Source organism: Bactrocera dorsalis, chromosome 6 (assembly GCF_023373825.1).
Source record: "Bactrocera dorsalis isolate Fly_Bdor chromosome 6, ASM2337382v1, whole genome shotgun sequence".
NCBI classification, from domain to species: domain Eukaryota; kingdom Metazoa; phylum Arthropoda; class Insecta; order Diptera; family Tephritidae; genus Bactrocera; species Bactrocera dorsalis.
Window position 1 is genome coordinate 16,023,409 of NC_064308.1, and position 22,045 is coordinate 16,045,453.

A 22,045-nucleotide genomic window follows, 5' to 3' on the forward strand; every position below is an offset into this window, starting at 1 on the left:
CTATTAAATCAGTTATTGTCAATCGTCCATGTTCATTTTTTATTATGTTTTTAATCTCGTCTAAATTTAAAATTGTTGGGTTTAAAATTCCCGTTTTTCCTATAGCTATTGTATTAATCATATTTGGTAGTTCAGTTATTAGGAACTGATTTTTTCGTTTCGTTAGAATTTTAATATCAGATTTTTCATTAATATTATTAATTGTTTCCGTTAATTGGTTAATAATTTCAAAAATTCTAGAATTTGTTGTGTATTGTTTATTATTATTTTCAATTAATTCGTTTAATTTATTATTTATTAACACTAGGTCGTCATGGTCTGGTGTTCCTGCTATCCACTTCCATAATGTACCTATTTCATTTATTCCTCTCCTATATCTTGTATCTTTAATTTGTAGTTGTTCTAATAAAGTTTCTATGAGTTCTATTTCTGGATCTGTGTCTAAATCATTAATATATGCCTTGTCTTGTTCATTATTTTGTTCAAAATTTTTATATCTGAGTTTTTTATTATAATAATTTGTGTCTGAACTTATAAGTTCTCTAGAGTATGTTAAATTAGTGATGTGAACAATATTTCCGTAGTCATTATACAGGGCTACATCTCCGTCTTCTAATAATACATAATCTTCTCTTGTGTAGTCCACAATGTCTGTCATTGTATTGGTAATTAATGTTAGAATAATTAGGGGTATCATCCTCTAAAAATATATGATTAAGATTTAATATTATCTTTATGTACTGTTCTATTCTTGTAGTTAATTCTAACTTTATTCCCTAAGTCTTCTTTTACTACCTGTTTCTTTTATCTAGGATTTAGTTTATTTCTTTCTCCTGTAATCTTTTCATAAATTATTTCTCCAGGGTGAAATGGGAAGCTTGTATCATTGCCTGAATACATTTGAGAAATTTTTTCTTTTACGTGTGTTTGAAGCTCAGTTAATTCTCTGAATTTATTTTCAGTTTTAATATTGAAATTATGTATATTTAAAATATTAGTACTTCCTTTTTTTGGATTTTATTGTCGGCATTATCTTCGACTGGCGTCCTAGGATTTTCTTGTCCCAAGTAGTTTAAATTTTGTATTTTCATATTTTTATTTGGTTTTTCACCATTATTTTTTTGTTTTATTTTGCCGGTAAGAACTTCGGCTGGCTTTGTAGAACTTCTTTGTTCCACAATATATTTTTTATTTAATTTGCCGGTATTACCATCGGCTGGCGTTGTAGAACTTCTTTGTTCCACAATATATTTTTTATTTAATTTGCCGGTATTATCATCGGCTGGCGTTGTAGAACTTTTTCGTTCCACAATATTCTTTGCATAATTATTGCTTCTACTCTGCTGGTATAAATCTTCAGCTGGCGTTGTAGAGCTTTCCTGATCCACAGTATTTATTTTTTTATATTTGCCGGTATTTCGGTCGGCTGGCGCTTTAGAAGTCTTTGCTTCCAAAGTATTTTCGTCCTCCTTAACAATCCTTAAATCATCCTTACTTTCTTGATGCTCATATTCGCATCCTAAGCTAAATATATCCTCCTCTTTTTCATTATTTATTATTTCTTCTTTTTTCCAAGTTAATCACTCCATTAATGTCCTTCAAAAATTTGTATCCTATTAATAAGTCTGCTTCCAAATTTTCGATTTCGTAGAATATTTGTTTTTTACCGAATAATGTGATAATGTGATAATAGCGTTTTATCTAAAATCCATTAATTGCTTTTACTCTCTTTTGTATATCCAATTTATTTTTATTTTTGTATATTCCTGATTTAATATAGCAACTAGTTGCTCCTGTATCTATTAATATTTTAAAATTCTGACCAGTAACCCTGTCATCTAGAAATATATATGGCAGAGTTAATTTTGGAGGATGGAGTCATGTGTAGAAGTTCACGCAAGTGAGGAAAGTTCTCTGATCGCCATTCACTTGGGAGTGGCCAGAAACGATTCTTTTGCATATGACTCAAGCAGCTCACGACTTCCGGTCTTTGACCAAGTATCCTCTGGGTAGCCTAAGAACATCCGTTTGAAGGCGAGCTAACGTGAGAAGGCGAAACATCCCCTGCATAGGGTTGTGCGCTGGGTTTGGGACCCGCCACGTAAAAAAACACCCTCAATGAAAAGGAACAACAAGCCTCGGATGAGTGACCCCCCTTTTGATGACTACCATGGCAAACGAAATAAGGACTACGAATTGAGGGCATGCACCTGGAATGTCCGGTCCCTTAATTGGGAAGGTGCCGCTGCCCAGCTGGTTGATGCCCTCGTGAAAGTAAAGGCTGACATCACCGCCGTCCAAGAAATGCGATGGGCGGGGCAAGGGCAGAGACAAGTTGGTCCTTGTGACATTTACTACAGTGGCCATATAAAGGAGCGCAAGTTTGGTGTTGGATTCGTGGTGGGAGAGAGACTCCGTCGCCGAGTACTATCATTCACTGCGGTGAATGAACGTCTAGCCACAATCCGCATCAACGCGAGGTTCTTCAACATATCGCTGATTTGCGCCCACGCCCCGACGGAAGAGAAGGACGATGTGACCAAAGATGCCTTTTATGAGTGCTTGGAGCGCACTTATGAGAGATGCCCCCGCCACGATGTCAAAATCGTGCTTGGCGACTTTAACGCCAGGGTGGGCAAAGAAGGTATCTTTGGCACTACGGTTGGTAAATTCAGCCTCCAGGAGGAAACATCCCCAAATGGGTTGAGATTGATCGACTTCGCCGGGGCCCGAAATATGGTTATCTGTAGTACTAGATTCCAGCATAAGAAGATTCATCAAGCTACCTGGCTGTCTCCGGATCGAAAAACCACCAACCAGATCGATCATGTTGTGATAGACGGAAGACACGTCTCCAGTGTTTTAGATGTGCGTGCGCTCCGAGGTCCTAACATCGACTTGGACCACTATCTTGTTGCAGCCAAAATTCGCACCCGCCTCTGTACAGCAAAAAACGCACGCCAACAAACACAAGGAAGGTTCGACGTCGAGAAGCTGCAATCACAACAGACAGCCGAACGATTTTCCACTCGGCTTGCACTCCTGCTCTCTGAGAGCACTCGTCAACAACTCTGTATAAGGGAACTGTGGGACGGCATTTCAAACTCCTTACGTACAGCTGCAACCGAAACCATTGGTTTTCGGAAAGTACAAAAGAACAGCTGGTACGACGAGGAGTGCCGTGTCGCAGCGGAGAGAAAACAGGCTGCCTACCTCGCAACGTTACGATCGACCACAAAACGTGCGGGATGGGATAGATACCGAGAGTTGAAGAGGGAAGCGAGACGCATTTGCAGACAGAAGAAGAAAGAGGCCGAAATGCGTGAGTACGAACAGCTCGATAAGCTGGCCGACTGGGGTAATGCTCGAAAATTCTACGAAAAGATGCGGCGGCTTACAGAAGGTTTCAAGACCGGAGCATACTCTTGCAGAACCCCCAAAGGTGATCTAGTCACCGATGCCCAGAGCATACTTAAATTATGGAGGGAACACTTCTCCAGCCTGCTGAATGGCAGTGAAAGCACAACACCGGGAGAAGGCGAACCCGATTCCCCAATCGATGACGATGGAGCAGACGTTCCATTACCTGACCATGAAGAAGTTCGAATAGCAATTACCCGCCTGAAGAACAACAAAGCGGCAGGGGCCGATGGATTGCCGGCCGAGCTATTCAAACACGGCGGCGAAGAACTGATAAGGAGCATGCATCAGCTTATTTGTAAAACATGGTCGGATGAAAGCATGCCCAACGACTGGAATTTAAGTGTGCTATGCCCAATCCATAAAAAAGGAGACCCCACAATCTGCGCCAACTACCGTGGGACTAGCCTCCTCAACATCGCATTTAAGGTTCTATCGAGCGTATTGTGTGAAAGATTAAAGCCCACCGTCAACGAACTGATTGGACCTTATCAGTGTGGCTTTAGACCTGGCAAATCAACAACCGACCAGATATTCACCATGCGCCAAATCTTGGAAAAGACCCGTGAAAGGAGAATCGACACTCACCACCTATTCGTCGATTTCAAAGCTGCTTTCGACAGCACGAAAAGGAGCTGCCTTTATGCCGCGATGTCTGAATTTGGTATCCCCGCAAAACTGATACGGCTGTGTAAACTGACGTTGAGCGGCACCAAAAGCTCCGTCAGGATCGGGAAGAACCTCTCTGAGCCGTTCGATACCAAACGAGGTTTCAGACAAGGTGACTCCCTATCGTGCGACTTTTTCAATCTGCTGCTGGAAAAAATAGTTCGAGCTGCAGAACTTAATCGAGCAGGTACAATCTTCTATAAGAGTGTACAGCTGCTGGCGTATGCCGATGATATTGATATCATCGGCCTCAACACCCGCGCCGTTAGTTCTGCTTTCTCCAGGCTGGACAAGGAAGCAAAACGAATGGGTCTGGCAGTGAACGAGGGCAAGACGAAATATCTCCTGTCATCAAACAAACAGTCGTCGCACTCGCGACTTGGCTCTCACGTCACTGTTGACAGTCATAACTTTGAAGTTGTAGATAATTTCGTCTATCTTGGAACCAGTATTAACACCACCAACAATGTCAGCCTAGAAATCCAACGCAGGATAACTCTTGCCAACAGGTGCAACTTCGGACTGAGTAGGCAATTGAGAAGCAAAGTCCTCTCTCGGCAGACAAAAACCAAACTCTATAAGTCTCTCATAATTCCCGTTCTGCTATATGGTGCAGAGGCTTGGACGATGTCAACAGCGGATGAGTCGACGTTGTGAGTTTTCGAGAGAAAAATTCTGCGAAAGACTTATGGTCCTTTGCGCGTTGGCCACGGCGAATATCGCATTCGATGGAACGATGAGCTGTACGAGATATACGACGACATTGACATAGTTCAGCGAATTAAAAGACAGCGGCTACGCTGGCTAGGTCATGTTGTCCGGATGGATGAAAACACTCCAGCTCTGAAAGTATTCGACGCAGTACCCGCCGGGGGAAGCAGAGGAAGAGGAAGACCTAGTGGAGAAGGACCTGGCTTCGCTGGGAATATCCAATTGGCGCCACGTAGCGAAAAGAAGAAACGACTGGCGCGCTGTTGTTAACTCGGCTATAATCGCGTAAGCGGTGTCTACGCCAATTAAGAAGAAGAAGAAGAAGAGTTAATTTTGGCCTAAAAAATTATCCTCCTTAATATTATTAATGCGCTGTGTCTTAGTCGGTGGCTGCACATTTTGTTGTGTACTTCCATGTGGCCTTTTTTCTAAATTGTTTTGATTAAAGGTTGTTGGCTTTTGCAACATACCGTTGCGCGTATGGATGCTTGAATCGACATCCATTGGTGTAGGTCGTGGTTGGTTATTTTGGTAACCCATTCTTTGGTTGTAATTTCTTTGTGGTTGGACTTGTGGGAACCGTAATTTATTATTAAAATTACCATTATTGAATCTGTTGTTAGAAGTATGTTGCCTGTTATTATTGTTGGGATTTGAATAGTTTTTTCCAAATTGTAATGCGAATGCTGCTCGCATATTGTTGGATTCTAATTCTTGTGCTTTTGCTAAAGCATTTGGTAAGTCGCTTGGCGATAGTGAAAATAAAATGTTTGCTAAGCTTCCGTTTAGCCCCGTTATAAATGTGCGTAAGGTATCCCGCCTATTTTTAGCATTAAATTCTTTAGTTACGGCACTATCTGATCCGTAAGTCATTATCGTTTTGTTAATTAGCAATGTTAATTTCTCATTAACCTTATTATAAAATTTGATTATGGAGTAATTGCCTTGACGCAAAATACTCATTTCTTGCTCAATTATATGAGCTGGTCGCTTGTCGGCGTAAGCGAAATCTAATCGTGCTAGAATAGCATCAAAATTTAAACCCGTTCCGTGGTTGGACAAAATGTCATTAGCATCGTGAGTAATTTTATTTCTTAATATTGTCAATGCAGCAAAATACCTACGGCTGCCTCTTACGTATAAACTCATCGCATTGTTAGCCGATTCCCTCCAGCTAACATATTTATTCTGTTTTCCCCCAAATTCTGGTAAAGACTTTATTACTTCTAGGGATTCGTCACAGCGAGTCTCTGAATTTATTACTTCAGGTTTGTAATCTGTTATTGTTGTAGACTTCGTTAAGTCTTCTATTTGTCTGCGCAATTCAGATATTTCTAATCTAAGTGATGCATTCGTTGCGGCAATTAGTCTCGCGACTAAGGTCTCATTTTCGCTAGTTAAAGCCATTTTTATTTATTAATTTTCCTTTTCTTTAAATATGGGCAATTTTCAATTTTATGGTTGCTTTTACAATAATCGCAATAATGCAACCTTTCGTATTTTGGAGCACTTGTATTACTCCCCTTTTAAAACAAATATTCCTTTTTTGATACTTCTATCATCTCTATAGTCTCAGACATAACTGTCTCCTGATTATAATAATCCTCAAGTGTGGCCTTCTTATCTTTTCCTATATATTTAAAAACTTTCTCCATACATTTAATTTTAAGTTTATCTTTATTCACATCCCTTTCTTTTTTGTTAATGCTATCGACTAATACAAATCCTTTAAGATTTCTAACTATTCTGTCTATTTCGTTATAGTCCAAGTCAGTTGGTAGAGCATCCGTCATTTTGTTTTTTATTTTTTTTATTTCTAATTTTTATTTTAATTTTTATTTTTTGATCCTTTTTAGGAAAGGAGACTCTTTTATTCTGGAGGGTCTGAAGTTCAGAATCGCAGAATTGAGTTTTTGTTATAAACCGGAGGGTCCCCCTTGCGGTGATGAATCGCGGTTTCAAAATATTTTATTACTTGGCTGGTCGAGCCTTCAATGATTCTTAATAGTTTAAACTTAATTGCTAAAATTGATTGTCTTATATATTAATGTACTAATATATTTGATAAATATGGATAATAAAATCTTACTCCTTCTTCTCCTCGTCTTTTGTGGTGTGTTGTAATTTCCTTAGTCCTTGGTTTCCCTCGATGGCTACGCCGCTACTTGACGTGCAATGCCTAATGATGTTTTTGTTTTTTAAATATTTGTATTTTGTGATTTAAGTGTTGATTTGAGCGTGATAATATGTGGTGCGCTTTGATCATCAAGATGATCACTCAATACGCTTGCCGATTATACACTGGTCTTTATTAGTAACATCACTTATATTTATATTCTTATAATTCTATGCTTATTACTAAAGATGCTTTGGCATTACATTAAGTGATGAAATGCCAGAGCATTGGATTTCCAATTATTCTCATTATCAAAACAAATAATGGAATATTGAATTTTGCTTACTTATCAAAACAAGTGATGTATTGATTTCTTATTAATTAAAGTATTCTGCTGACCAAGCAGTAATACTGTGAGAAGATACAATTTGTTTACATTTATCATTAAGTATCTGTGTGGCTGCTGCCGTTAACTTGCATATAAACGTATACAAATATAAGCAAAAGAGCGAACATACGTCTGTTAGAGCAATATATAGTTTTGAGCATAATTTTTATTTCACGCTCAGCTCTGTTCAAGCGAAAATGTTAAGATTTCTCCTGCCGAGCTGGCAGTGGTGAAACTGGACCATCTCGACCGAGTTACCCAAAAATATTTTTACGATCTCCGCGCCGTGAACCTTCTCTACGATAGACGTTCTCTGATATATGCTATGTTCGGACCGACATTGAAAACATGTTTTCGGGGGAAAAAGTGGTTTTCGCATGAAAACTTGTGTTTTCGTCCATGTAAAATCTGTCAAACGAAAACACAGTTTTCGCTGAAAACTACTTGAAAACTTACATTCCACTCACTATAATCGGTGCCTGCTCTAGTTTAATCGATTTTTTTGGAAGACATATTTTGCTGCCCCTAAATTGCTACTATATATTTGTTTACATTCCATATAAAAATACAGCTGCTCACTGTTAAGGGGATTCTCTTGTTCTTGAAAAACCATTGCATGGTGCATCAATTGCAGAATTTTCTTCTTGGTGCAACGGCACAACAAACACACGCAAAAATTTGTTTGCAATAGCCGTAAAATATGTCAGACCAAAACCCATGTTTATTTTCGTACCGTCATATATCACTAGATTCTGCAATGGGTGCTCTTTTGGCCTTGCATATTTTGGTATAGGATTTTTGCATTTTGTGTCATCGTGCAATCTTGCAAGAGCAAGAGAATACCCGTATTGCTAGTTGTCAGTGAAAACTCAGCGAAAACATAAATTGTCGGTCCGAACGACTTACATTCCACAAGATACAAATGTGTTTTCAAAATGTTTTCAATGTCGGTCCGAACATAGTAATAGAGAAGGTTCACGGGCAGCAGAGAACGTTTAATATAGAGAAGGCTCACGGCGCGAATAACGTAAAAATATTTTTGGCTAACTCGGCAGAGATGGAAGAGTCTCACCACAGACAAATTATGAGAGAGTTTCATCACATTTAACAGCGATTGAGGGGTTTTTAGAGTGTATGAGAAATAACATGTAAATGTAAATAAGAGAGCCGATGCAGGGCAATATACATACATGTGTATTTACATATATGCAGGTGATTTTTGGATGGCGGAAAAGTTCCTGTATGCTACATATGACTTTTTCTAAAGCTAACGTATATGTATATGTATGTTTGACGGGAAAATTGCGCCAAAATTAAAGATAAAGAGGGGATTCTGCTTTCTGATTGGAAAAGTTTTTGTATACTATATAAAAGTAGTTAGATATTTTCTAAGTCTAATATACATATATATAATATATAATAATATATATTTTACTGGGGAAATTGCGCCAAAAATGAAAGTTGAAGAAGAAATCGTCAACGGAATTTTAGTTCTAAATGAATTTTGTCGCGGAAAGATCGCCAATTCGATTTTGTACGATTTTTAAATAGTTTTAATTAAAAAAATGAGCAACAAAAGTTTAAAAAAGTGTCGCGTTCGGGAGTGCACATCGGAATCTCCCGGGAGATTCTTTTTATTCCCTAGGAAGCAGGAAGAGTTGCAGAAGTGGGTGGAAAATTTACGGATCCCACCAACGCAGGATATACCCACCTACAATGCATTTGTTTGCATTAAGCACTTCGAACGAAGTGCAGTGGGTGCGAAAAAATTGAAGGCAGGAGCTGTGCCCACCCTTAATCTTGATGAGTACTTTGTGCATGTATTATACATATGTATGAAAGTGTAAACAATAACGTCAGTACATACATTAATACATACATAAGTATGCAAATATTTAAAATAAGTATGCTATGACCCAGTTAGAACAGTGCCGGTCATGTTACCTAGTGACATGCCGGTAACGCGTGCCGGTTTAATTGTCACACTTTCCTATCACGTTCTTAAGGGCGAATCAAAAAACCTCCCAAAACTTTTGTATACATGTGATTTTTTATCACCTTCTTGAGCACACATTTTCTGCTAAAGGGTGATTTTTTAAGAGCTTGATAACTTTTTTTAAAAAAAAAACGCATAAAATTTGCAAAATCTCATCGGTTCTTTATTTGAAACGTTAGATTGGTTCATGACATTTACTTTTTGAAGATAATTTCATTTAAATGTTGACCGCGGCTGCGTCTTAGGTGGTCCATTCGGAAAGTCCAATTTTGGGCAACTTTTTCGAGCATTTCGGCCGGAATAGCCCGAATTTCTTCGGAAATGTTGTCTTCCAAAGCTGGAATAGTTGCTGGCTTATTTCTGTAGACTTTAGACTTGACGTAGCCCCACAAAAAATAGTCTAAAGGCGTTAAATCGCATGATCTTGGTGGCCAACTTACGGGTCCATTTCTTGAGATGAATTGTTGTCCGAAGTTTTCCCTCAAAATGGCCATAGAATCGCGAGCTGTGTGGCATGTAGCGCCATCTTGTTGAAACCACATGTCAACCAAGTTCAGTTCTTCCATTTTTGGCAACAAAAAGTTTGTTAGCATCGAACGATAGCGATCGCCATTCACCGTAACGTTGCGTCCAACAGCATCTTTGAAAAAATACGGTCCAATGATTCCACCAGCGTACAAACCACACCAAACAGTGCATTTTTCGGGATGCATGGGCAGTTCTTGAACGGCTTCTGGTTGCTCTTCACCCCAAATGCGGCAATTTTGCTTATTTACGTAGCCATTCAACCAGAAATGAGCCTCATCGCTGAACAAAATTTGTCGATAAAACACATTTCGAACCGAACACTGATTTTGGTAATAAAATTCAATGATTTGCAAGCGTTGCTCGTTAGTAAGTCTATTCATGATGAAATGTCAAAGCATACTGAGCATCTTTCTCTTTGACACCATGTCTGAAATCCCACGTGATCTGTCAAATACTAATGCATGAAAATCCTAACCTCAAAAAAATCACCCGTTACAATAAAACTATATCCTCGCTACTCACACTTTAGTTAAATTTAAGGCAAACGGGGAAAACTGGTTCCAGGAAAGCGCGACGTTGCATGCTATACTAGCCTAGTGGTTAAACGCACGGCTTGATTCCGTGAGACTCGAGTTCGAATCTCAAAATAAAAGATTTTTTATTTTTTTTTTTAATTTTTTTATTTTTAATTTTTTTTCAAATTATTTTTAACAAAAATTACATTAATGTTTAAATTAAAATAAATATTTCATTATTAATTCAATTCCTGCTTTGCAATGCTTTCTTAAAATCTAGTATGTATTAAAATAATTATTTTTAATAATATCAGAAATACATATAACTTTTTATTAAATATTTAAAGGGTTCATTCCTCAGTTTTCCTCTTCCTATAAATTCTTTGTTTGTGCCTATGGTGGCTCATTTCAATGGCTTTTCGAACTTGTTTTTCGAACATTGCCAATACATACGTTATGAATGAATCTATAAAAAAACATAATGAAAATTACAAATTAAAACAAATAATTGTAGGTAAAATTAAATAAAAAACAGAATTTACCGTATAAAATGTTGGAAACCAGCAGGAATTTGGAGAGAGGTTGCTTCCCACCCCTACCGTCCCAGTTACATAAATAAAGAAGTTCATCAGTGTACAGACTTCGCAACACATCATGTACACTATCTGAAATACCTTTTATCCTCAAAACGAATTGTTTCTGTAAATAAAAATAGCATGTAAAAACTGAATTGTTTATTGAAAAAAGTTTATATATTACTTACCGTTGTAGCAGCAAATTCGTCGCATTTCAATTTTTCGTCCATTTCCAAAGCTGCAGCAAGCGTATTTAATGGTAGGGTGGAAGCAATTTCGGTTTGAACGTTGTCGACATCTTCACCAGTCATTCGGCATACCGATTGATGAATTTTGCGGATGAGGACCTTGCATTCACGAACCGTTTTTTGCTGCGCCATTTCTTCACTTTTATGAATAATCTGAAAAAGAAACAAAGAGACATGTAGAGAAAAATAATAATATATGCATGTAAAAACTGTTCACTTACATTTTCTTTTAAATGCTTATCGATTTTAGTTTCCAAATCGCATACCCTCGTCGTCAAATCGTCAAGCTGTTTGGAAATAGTGGTTAAAATGTCAATAACCTCTGGAAAATGGTTGGAAACATAATAAATTAAACAAATTTAAAGAAATAAATTATATGGATGTTAGATTACCGTTTCCTTCCACAGGTCGTTTTGAAATGCTGACCTTTGTATTGTAGCAACCAGACGTGTTAAACTTTTTACGCTTTAAATGTAATTGGTCTACAATAACAAAAACGTAACAATATATTGAAACGAAATTTTGTAAGTTTACATTTATTTACATACCTTTTGCGGGAGTTGAAGACGTTGTTGGACAATCCTCCAAGTCAATTTCGTCAAATATATTTTCCATCTAATTGAGAAATAAAAATTGGCAGTATCAAAGTTCTTTTCCAAAAATTTAAGAAAATGTAATAAAATGAGCCGAGAAAAATATATGTACATAAATACTTAAAAATCCTAATTTGAAAATTTATGAAATAAATGATGTAGAATGGGTATAAGGAGAAACTTTCCCTCATGAGGAATAGAGAAATATTTGTAAACTATGTCGTCTTTTTTGATTTTAAATACCTTTTTATCTAATTTCTTCGCTACTAAAATACCTAAACCCGATGACGATTCTAAAGGTTCTTCAAAATCATTTTCAACATCTAAAAAACAATGTGCAGATACCATAACGCAACCAGATTCGTCTGACATAGTTATTACTTTTATGGGCCCTAATTTTTCACTAAAACAATAAGAATCTTTTTCTTTTTTAAATTCTATATTAAAAAATTAATTTTTGAAGTTTTGTTGGGTTCAATGTTTGTATTAGTTCTTTCATCAAGTCTTAAATGCAATTGCTGAAGGATTTTATTCGGTTTATTTATAAGTTTTTTTAAATATTGCATATGGTTTTCAAACTTATAGGCTGAAAACTGATCTAGAGAACCGAATTGCTTAGCGCAGTCAGTTAAATGCAGTAAACCATGCACGTTATAACTAACTAAATGGTCTCCGTATATATTCCCAAACAAATCAACGAATTCTTGTAATATTTGTTGGGCAACGTTAGCTTCAGTACTATATGATTTTTCACATGATAACAGCCTTATTCCTGCGTGCAATAATAAAAAATGGTAGTAATGGTCACTACTAATACAATCTTTTAGGACAAATATGCCTATATACAATAAAAACTGCCTAAACTCTGTCGCTTTCCAATTGCTGATTTCATCTAAACTTCTACATATCCTGCCAAACTCAGAAGGAACTAAATTAGAGAGAAAAGTTATTTTTTTGTTAATTTTGCTTACATTTATATTCCCTTTTTTAATTAGTAATTGAAGCAACTTTTTACATACACCAAGATCTACAAGATGCATCGGGTCTAATGGAAATTGGGAGACCATATTGAAATTAGCTAATTCTAAAATGCTTTCTCTAAATTTAAATGGATTAATATGATGTGATTTATCAATTCTATTTTTAAAAGACAAGTCAGTTCTTAAGTGATTAACTCGTTTTGAAAAACAAACTCTTCTCTCTTTGTATTCTCCGATTTGATCACATTTCGAACAGCTGTTTTTTCCAGTGTGCGATTGCACACCTGTGACAAAAGCTCGAGCGGGAGAATCACAGCAAAATAAACGAATGTTAAATTTCTTTTTAACAGAAGAAGAACCTACCTGAAGACCGTTTTCTTTTAAATAAGCTACTTCTTCACAAAAGTCTTTTAAGAAATCGTTAATATTCAAGGGTTTTTCTGTTCCAGAAAAACATGCTACTGTAAATGGCAATTCGTTTGGAAAATCAACGATGGACGCTAAAATTGGCCATAATACCTTATTCGAATTTTTGAATAATCTAAGACCATCTATTCCTATATCAAGTACAATGCTATCTTTTATTTCAAGGTGAGGAAATGAATTTTTCTCAAAATAATTTTGAATTCCTCTATATAAAACGCGCCACTTGGAATGTTTTCAATATTAACCTTTTTTCTACTTGTACCTAATAGACTTTTTGCTGTTAAGGGCAAATCCACTAAACCTATTTTTCGCAAGGTTTGAAGCAAATCAGTCACTGTATTGTGGGACACCCTATTGCGTAAAGCCCAAGCTTTTATTTCTTTGCATTTATCATTTTTCACTACAATATTCACATTGTCACTATCACTATCAATGGTATCTTGGCTATCATAATCATTTAAAGATATATCTACGGAGCTCAATTCTTCCACATTTGAATCACTATCAGAATTCACATTAATACTACATATTTTGGCAAATTTGGAGGCACTGACATTAAAAGCCTTTTTTTCTCGGCTCATGTAAGCACTAAATGTATTTTTTTTTTTCATATTAAAATTAACTCCGTTTACTCACCTTTTCAAATTATATATATACCACTTTTATAATCACGTTTTTAATAACTTTTCATACACTTTCATAAAATATAATCAAAATACAAATTTTTCACAATTTAACACGCGTGCCGAATTTCTTTTTCTTTGAATACGAATAAACGAATGTAAACAATCATGTTATCATGTTGTATACTTTTACATGCATCGTTTTCCATAAAAAGTGGCAAGTCCGAAATCAGTTTGTCTTCTTTTGTTTTGTTTTTATAGAAAAGATGTTGTGTGAAGAGCTTGTAATATAAAACAATCAAAAGGCACAGCGGATAGACTCTTTACGCAATTAAATGATTTGTGAGGGTGTGTTAGTAATAAGTAAAAATTGTGTAAATGTGTGGGAGTTTCGGTCACGCAGGTTTTGCTGGGGAGCGATGCGCGGGCAGAGCGAAGTCAAGTGAAGTGTGTGTGTGTGTTGCGTATTGTGCAGAGTACGTTTGAATGTTTCTAGGTGTAGTGGGCAGTATTAGGATGTGTCAATATTATCAACCAAATATTTACACATTACTAACAATAAAATCTGCCAAAATATTTTTTGTAGTAATAAGGGCACAATTCCGATTTCTTTGGCACCGCGATTTGAAGGTACCGTTGGAAGAAGTCCTCCTGATTAAAAAACATACAGGATTATAGGGTCCGCAAACGCTTAGTTTAGGATATATTCGGCATTAAAGTTCAAAAATTCGCGAAATTGGACCATTTCAAGGAGCTATTTCACCACATTAAACACACTTTTTTCACATTTTCACTTCAAATTAATTAAATTGCACTATAATCTTTTAAATAAATCTACATTTTATTGTTTTAGCAGGTTTTTTACCTAAAAAATCTTTATTTTAAAAATCACATTTTACACTTGTTTGAACCTCATTTGTTTACCAAAAATTACGACGAAATGGAGCGCTGCCATGTGATGATAAGGCAATTCGCTGAAATTCCTCTTTTTCGCAAAGATTCCTCTATTTATGCATATGGATTTCTTTTTTAAATTTATTAAGCAAATAAGTAATATTATATACATGTATTAGTAATATTATATAATAATTTTGGTTATTAAGCACTCAAACTCATATTTTAAATATAATAATATATATGTATATTGTCACCTAAAATACAACCCAATGCATCATCAAATATAAATGGAAATCGCTGACAGATATAATAACCAAAATTTATCCAATTTATAACGAAAACTTAACAAATCTTTTTTTATATGTAATTAGGATACGAAGAAGTACCTCCACATTTGTGGACGGGTCCACTGCCACGGAGAAGGTGCTGCATTCGCAGTTGTGCTTCCAGAGGGGCAACGATTTTCGAGTTCCCAAAAAAAGAAGATGTTCGGCAGAGTTGGGCAAAGGCTTGCAACTTAGTTGTGTCGCCTTCCGATACCCTTTTTATTTGCCGAAATCATTTTGACTCGCAGTTTCGCTTAATACAAACTTTTGCCTGGGGCTTTTCCATGTTTGCGATTAGAGCCAGCACTAAGTCGTAGCTCATCTAGTGCTGACTCTAATTGGGTGTGCCCACCCGTCACTGTGACTTATGAACCTCCTAAAGTAGCTGTAGGAGTAGAAGAGGACGACATAAAATTGAAAGAGTTTGAACAATATTCCATATTAGAGGAAAGTAGATTAGGATTAGGACCCCAAAATAACGACGTAGGCTCTGCTTTAGACAGTCGCGAACGATTTGCTCGATCGGCACGGTATTACCAAAGTAATGCGCTTAGATTAAATAAAAAGATCGAAGAGTTAGAGGGGGTAATTAAAGATTTAGAAAAAAAATATGAAGACCTAGAACAACGTGCAATAGTTGCGGATGTATCTTCAAGCTCTGACGCTATAACATTCGCTAGGATGATCGTTACCAAGCACAATGTTTTTAGTGACAATGAAAGGACATTGGCACAAAACATTAACTATATGTCCACCAAATCATATAGTTTCATGCGTGACGATTTAGGTTTCGCTTTACCAAGCAAGAGTTCTCTTTTGCGTTGGCGCCCCATTAGGTATGTTGTCCCTGGTATCGATGCCAATGTCTTGGGAAATTTACAAAAAATTTCCAAAAAAATGTCCGCTTTAGAACGAAATTGCGTTTTGTTATTTGATGAAATATCAATAAAGTCCGACCTAACTTATAATAGAGTTAGGGATGTTATTGATGGGTTTGTGGATCATGGGGAAGGACAACGTGAGATGATTATAGGTAGTAAGTGTTGTTTTTTTATGATAAAAGGGTTATGTTCCAATTGGAAATATGTGTTTTCGTACTACATTTCCAAGACGGAACTTGCTCCGTCTGAATTGAAAGACATTTTGAGCAAAAACATCGCATCACTAAAGTCAATAGATCTCGATGTTAAGGCTTTAGTCTGCGATCAAGGGCCCTCAAATACTTCACTTTTCAATTTGTTAAAAATTACTGAAGAAAACCCCTTTTATATGCACGAAGGTTTAAAAATATTTTGTTTATATGACTATTGCCACCTTTTTAAGTCCGTCCGTAATACATTTATGAAATATGATATTTCAACTCCAAATGGAATAGCCAGCTTCAAGGTTATAAAAAAACTTTACTCTATCGATCAGAGCAATATGCACTTCAAAATATGCCCAAAACTTACAGAGGCCCATGTTTATCCCAGCATATTTGAAAAAATGTCCGTGAAACGTGCAACTCAAGTTCTGAGCAATTCGGTTGCTGCTGGCATTGAAATGGCATATAGCCAAAGTCTATTCGGCTCCGACGAATATTTATTAAAATGTGCACAGCCTACGCAGCTATTTATTAAAAAATGAATGATCTTTTCGATGATCTAGACTGTAAGAATTTTGTTTCCAAAAATCCGCTGAAATATCCGTTATTGAAGAATGACTCCGGGAAGATCCAACGCCTCTATGATTACATAAAATATTTTAAAACAATCAAGCTTCCAGTTTCTAGTCAGGTTAAATGTATTAGTGGGTTTTGTTCCACGATAAGTGGAATGATTCAGTTGAGCGAAGATCTATTTAGGGATCAAGAGGAATTGAGGTTTATATTCCTTGGGAAAATTAATCAAGATGCGTTGGAGAATTTTTTTCAAGTGGTCCGAGCTAGTCAGGGTATCAATACCCATCCCTCAGCCAATGAGATTCAATATATTGTAGGTAGATTAATTTCGATGAAAATTTTAAGGCAAAATTTTCAAGATAAGGGGGCTAATTGTGAGGATGATGACGACATAAATTTAGATTGGAACCTAGGCCCCGAAGATCGTCATCTAGATATACAGGGAAACGAACAGGAATCTGAGCAGCTCGACCTGGAATCTTTCACTATTCCAGACGAAAATTTTGTTGAAGAGGACGACAAAACTGACGTCCAGATCAAGCGGTATTACATTGGCTATGGTATTTACCAAAAAATTCTGTGTAAAATCCATTGCGAAGAATGCACCAAAGCAATGACGAAGACACAAAGCGATTTAACGCTTTATTCGGAGGCCCTAATCAGAGCTAAGAACTATAAGGATGACGGCGACTTAAGGCTAGTCAATCCTAGTGATAGGGTCTTCGAAGTGTGTCGACTGCAGATGATGTGGTACGTCCAGCTCTTCAACAAATATGCTCACTATTTAAATGTTCGTAGTCTGATGTTGTCCGCCATAAAACAAAAAACGGAAAATGTTTTTCCTCAATGGTTTGATACAACCAATGCATGTTTCGCCCATAAAATGAAACTATTAGAGTATTTAGTGACTGCTCTGCTATATAAAAATTCAAAGTGGTTTGAAAAACAAGAGATAAATAGGGAACGACATCGGAAGCGCGATGCTAAATTAAAAAAACTTAAGTAAGTTGCAAGCCAGAATGCTTTGAATAAGAACATCTTACTTTCGGGTTAGTAATGAATTAATGAAATAAATATTTACATTTTATAATGTTTTGCATGCTATCATTTCCAGGTTTTTCTACTTGCAGTTTTTTTCTCTACTTTCAGTTTTCTTTTATTATTATATTTTCAGGATAATTTTTTTTCTTTTTCAATAGCATGCCAACTGAGCCTAGCCTTTTTAAACACAAATATTGCACTTAATCTAGATAGATTAATTTGTGTTTAAAAAAGCAGGTGAAATTAAATGACTAATTTTAACCAATAAGTCGTGAGAAAAATTTCCATTTTAAATGGACACTTTTGTAATTCGGCATTACCTATTTAATTTTTGTAAACATATTATTTCATTTTATTAAAATTGTTAAGTTTCCAATAAATAATAGAAAAAATCAATAAAATTAGCATATTTCATCTGAAAAGAATAAACTGGTCTTTAATTGATAGTAAAAATCATTTAGGATTGAATAAGATTGATGTGTTGAACCAGAGAACTTAAAACATTCGACAGCGAATATTTTATAAAATTGCGACACGGAATGTCACCACATAAGAGACATAAATATATGTATGCATGCTTCTTATGATACTCCCAACAACAGCATGTGCGCGTTCAGAAATTCATATCATGATTTTATCACTTATCAATATATTACATGTGCGCGCATTGCATGTTCATATATTCATATATACTTATATGTATATTTGTATACACTTCCGAACAAATAATGCACAAGCATACAAACATACATATGCGTACACATGTGAATACGTCACCACAAAAAATTGAAGCATTGTTCTACAAAAACAATTGTCTAAATAGCGAAGCATCACAAGTCAATATGGCAGCCGAATTGGCGAAGCCCAAATGTAGTAAATTTTACAACAAAAACGATTTCATTCATAACAGCAGGCGCATATTCCACAAACGACCTCGCTTCATTCTTAAAAACAGACGCCGTAACATCTCCCCGAGCATGCCTTTGCCAACAAGCGTCTTTTCGCGACGATGGCAAAAGCTAAAAATCATAAATTGAACAACTTTCTGATGATTCTTCACAGAAAGAAGTGAGAAAAGTGGCAACATAGGAGTTGTCGATTTATAATATTTGTCTAAAATATTTTTCCGTGACTCGCAAAAATCTGCGTCGATATGTATGCAAGCTCATACATATGCATACATATTTACGCTAGTTTGTAGACGAAGCTGTTACAGCGGCAAGGGAAGCGGTCAATAGGTGGCCATTCGTTTATTTTTTTCGGCACAGCTTGGATTTTCTATCATCACACAAGTGCTGAACACATTGAGTGCGACAGACTGTTCTGTCAAATATTAGAATACACACGTTCTTAGGGACACAGTTATTGAGGCAGCTGCACAACTACATAACTGTGTCCATAAGAACGTGTATATTTTAATATTTGACAGAACAGTCTGTCGCACTCAATGTGTTCAGCACTTGATTCTTTGACAAAACGCCAGTTTCGGCCATTGGTTGATCTTTACAACGGAGATGCGAAAGATGCGTGCGACTACATATGTATGTATTTGGCTGCCATATTGACTTGTGACGCTGCTGATGCTATTTCAAACGATTGTTGTTTTTGTAAGCAATGTTTGTAGTTTTTGCGGGTGAACGCATATATGTAAGTATGTACATATGTTGTATGTGTGCCAATGTCATACGCACATATTTATGTATGTACATATGAGCAGCGCTCACAAGTTATTATTGATAAGTGATTATATGATTTGAATTCGCGAAAGCGAACAGAAACACTCTATCTTTGTTAATGTGAAAATAAAGCCTATTTTATAATTATTTTTTGAATATATCAAATCATACTTATATGTATACTTCATAACATACATATGTATGTATATAACAAACTATCATAATATTATTAAAAAAATGAAATATATTACAATTGTGACAAATGTACATTAATCGTAAATTTTATCATTCAAAACTTACATATATGCACATGTATCATAACCATATGTGTTTATGTTCGCTTTCGCGAATTCAAATCATATAATCACATGTATGTATATTGCCCTGCATTGGCTCTCTTATTTACATTTACATGTTATTTCTCATACACTCTAAAAACCCCTCAATCGCTGTTAAATGTGGTGAAACTCGCTCATAATTTGTCTGTGGTGAGACTCTTCCATCTCTGCCGAGTTAGCCAAAAATATTTTTACGTTATTCGCGCCGTGAACCTTCTCTATATTAAACGTTCTCTGACGGGCAGCTCTGTTTTACGATATTTCATTTTTTGGAGGGGTACTCTTTTCTAAAGGGTGATTTTTTAAGAGCTTGATAACAAGATTCAATATATTGTAGGTAGATTAATTTCGATGAAAATTTTAAGGCAAAATTTTCAAGATAAGGGGGCTAATTGTGAGGATGATGACGACATAAATTTAGATTGGAACCTAGGCCCCGAAGATCGTCATCTAGATATACAGGGAAACGAACAGGAATCTGAGCAGCTCGACCTGGAATCTTTCACTATTCCAGACGAAAATTTTGTTGAAGAGGACGACAAAACTGACGTCCAGATCAAGCGGTATTACATTGGCTATGGTATTTACCAAAAAATTCTGTGTAAAATCCATTGCGAAGAATGCACCAAAGCAATGACGAAGACACAAAGCGATTTAACGCTTTATTCGGAGGCCCTAATCAGAGCTAAGAACTATAAGGATGACGGCGACTTAAGGCTAGTCAATCCTAGTGATAGGGTCTTCGAAGTGTGTCGACTGCAGATGATGTGGTACGTCCAGCTCTTCAACAAATATGCTCACTATTTAAATGTTCGTAGTCTGATGTTGTCCGCCATAAAACAAAAAACGGAAAATGTTTTTCCTCAATGGTTTGATACAACCAATGCATGTTTCGCCCATAAAATGAAACTATTAGAGTATTTAGTGACTGCTCTGCTATATAAAAATTCAAAGTGGTTTGAAAAACAAGAGATAAATAGGGAACGACATCGGAAGCGCGATGCTAAATTAAAAAAACTTAAGTAAGTTGCAAGCCAGAATGCTTTGAATAAGAACATCTTACTTTCGGGTTAGTAATGAATTAATGAAATAAATATTTACATTTTATAATGTTTTGCATGCTATCATTTCCAGGTTTTTCTACTTGCAGTTTTTTTCTCTACTTTCAGTTTTCTTTTATTATTATATTTTCAGGATAATTTTTTTTCTTTTTCAATAGCATGCCAACTGAGCCTAGCTTTTTTAAACACAAATATTGCACTTAATCTAGATAGATTAAATTGTGTTTAAAAAAGCAGGTGAAATTAAATGACTAATTTTAACCAATAAGTCGTGAGAAAAATTTCCATTTTAAATGGACACTTTTGTAATTCGGCATTACATATTTAATTTTTGTAAACATATTATTTCATTTTATTAAAATTGTTAAGTTTCCAATAAATAATAGAAAAAATCAATAAAATTAGCATATTTCATCTGAAAAGAATAAACTGGTCTTTAATTGATAGTAAAAATCATTTAGGATTGAATAAGATTGATGTGTTGAACCAGAGAACTTAAAACATTCGACAGCGAATATTTTATAAAATTGCGACACGGAATGTCACCACATAAGAGACATAAATATATGTATGCATGCTTCTTATGATACTCCCAACAACAGCATGTGCGCGTTCAGAAATTCATATCATGATTTTATCACTTATCAATATATTACATGTGCGCGCATTGCATGTTCATATATTCATATATACTTATATGTATATTTGTATACACTTCCGAACAAATAATGCACAAGCATACAAACATACATATGCGTACACATGTGAATACGTCACCACAAAAAATTGAAGCATTGTTCTACAAAAACAATTGTCTAAATAGCGAAGCATCACAAGTCAATATGGCAGCCGAATTGGCGAAGCCCAAATGTAGTAAATTTTACAACAAAAACGATTTCATTCATAACAGCAGGCGCATATTCCACAAACGACCTCGCTTCATTCTTAAAAACAGACGCCGTAACATCTCCCCGAGCATGCCTTTGCCAACAAGCGTCTTTTCGCGACGATGGCAAAAGCTAAAAATCATAAATTGAACAACTTTCTGATGATTCTTCACAGAAAGAAGTGAGAAAAGTGGCAACATAGGAGTTGTCGATTTATAATATTTGTCTAAAATATTTTTCCGTGACTCGCAAAAATCTGCGTCGATATGTATGCAAGCTCATACATATGCATACATATTTACGCTAGTTTGTAGACGAAGCTGTTACAGCGGCAAGGGAAGCGGTCAATAGGTGGCCATTCGTTTATTTTT

At 35.9% G+C, this 22,045-nt stretch overlaps 3 protein-coding genes across 7 annotated transcripts in view; 2 read left to right on the plus strand and 1 right to left on the minus strand.

Moving 5' to 3' along the window:
- Window positions 1-22,045, plus strand: part of LOC125779360 (zinc finger BED domain-containing protein 5-like) — a 451,651-nt gene that overhangs the window by 60,222 nt on the left and 369,384 nt on the right. The window lies entirely within an intron of this gene.
- On the minus strand, window positions 10,584-11,781 carry LOC125779443 (uncharacterized). Its single transcript, XM_049460805.1, has 6 exons — window positions 11,715-11,781; window positions 11,559-11,648; window positions 11,388-11,488; window positions 11,107-11,319; window positions 10,886-11,042; window positions 10,584-10,809 (listed from the first exon to the last, which is right to left on the minus strand). Exons 1-6 carry the CDS (start codon window positions 11,779-11,781, stop codon window positions 10,694-10,696), a joined length of 744 nt encoding a protein of 247 aa, XP_049316762.1. The 3' UTR covers window positions 10,584-10,693.
- On the plus strand, window positions 14,825-21,345 carry LOC109579999 (uncharacterized). Of its 4 annotated transcripts, none has more exons than XM_049460681.1 (2): window positions 14,825-17,673; window positions 17,802-18,306. In XM_049460681.1, exons 1-2 carry the CDS (start codon window positions 16,634-16,636, stop codon window positions 17,848-17,850), a joined length of 1,089 nt encoding a protein of 362 aa, XP_049316638.1. In that variant the 5' UTR covers window positions 14,825-16,633; the 3' UTR covers window positions 17,851-18,306. The 4 variants fall into 4 exon arrangements, with proteins under 4 accessions (XP_049316638.1, XP_049316639.1, XP_049316641.1 ...); XM_049460682.1 differs by lacking the exon at window positions 17,802-18,306 and adding an exon at window positions 20,877-21,345 and having other exon boundaries at window positions 14,826-17,673; XM_049460684.1 differs by lacking the exon at window positions 17,802-18,306 and adding an exon at window positions 20,861-21,343 and having other exon boundaries at window positions 14,833-17,720.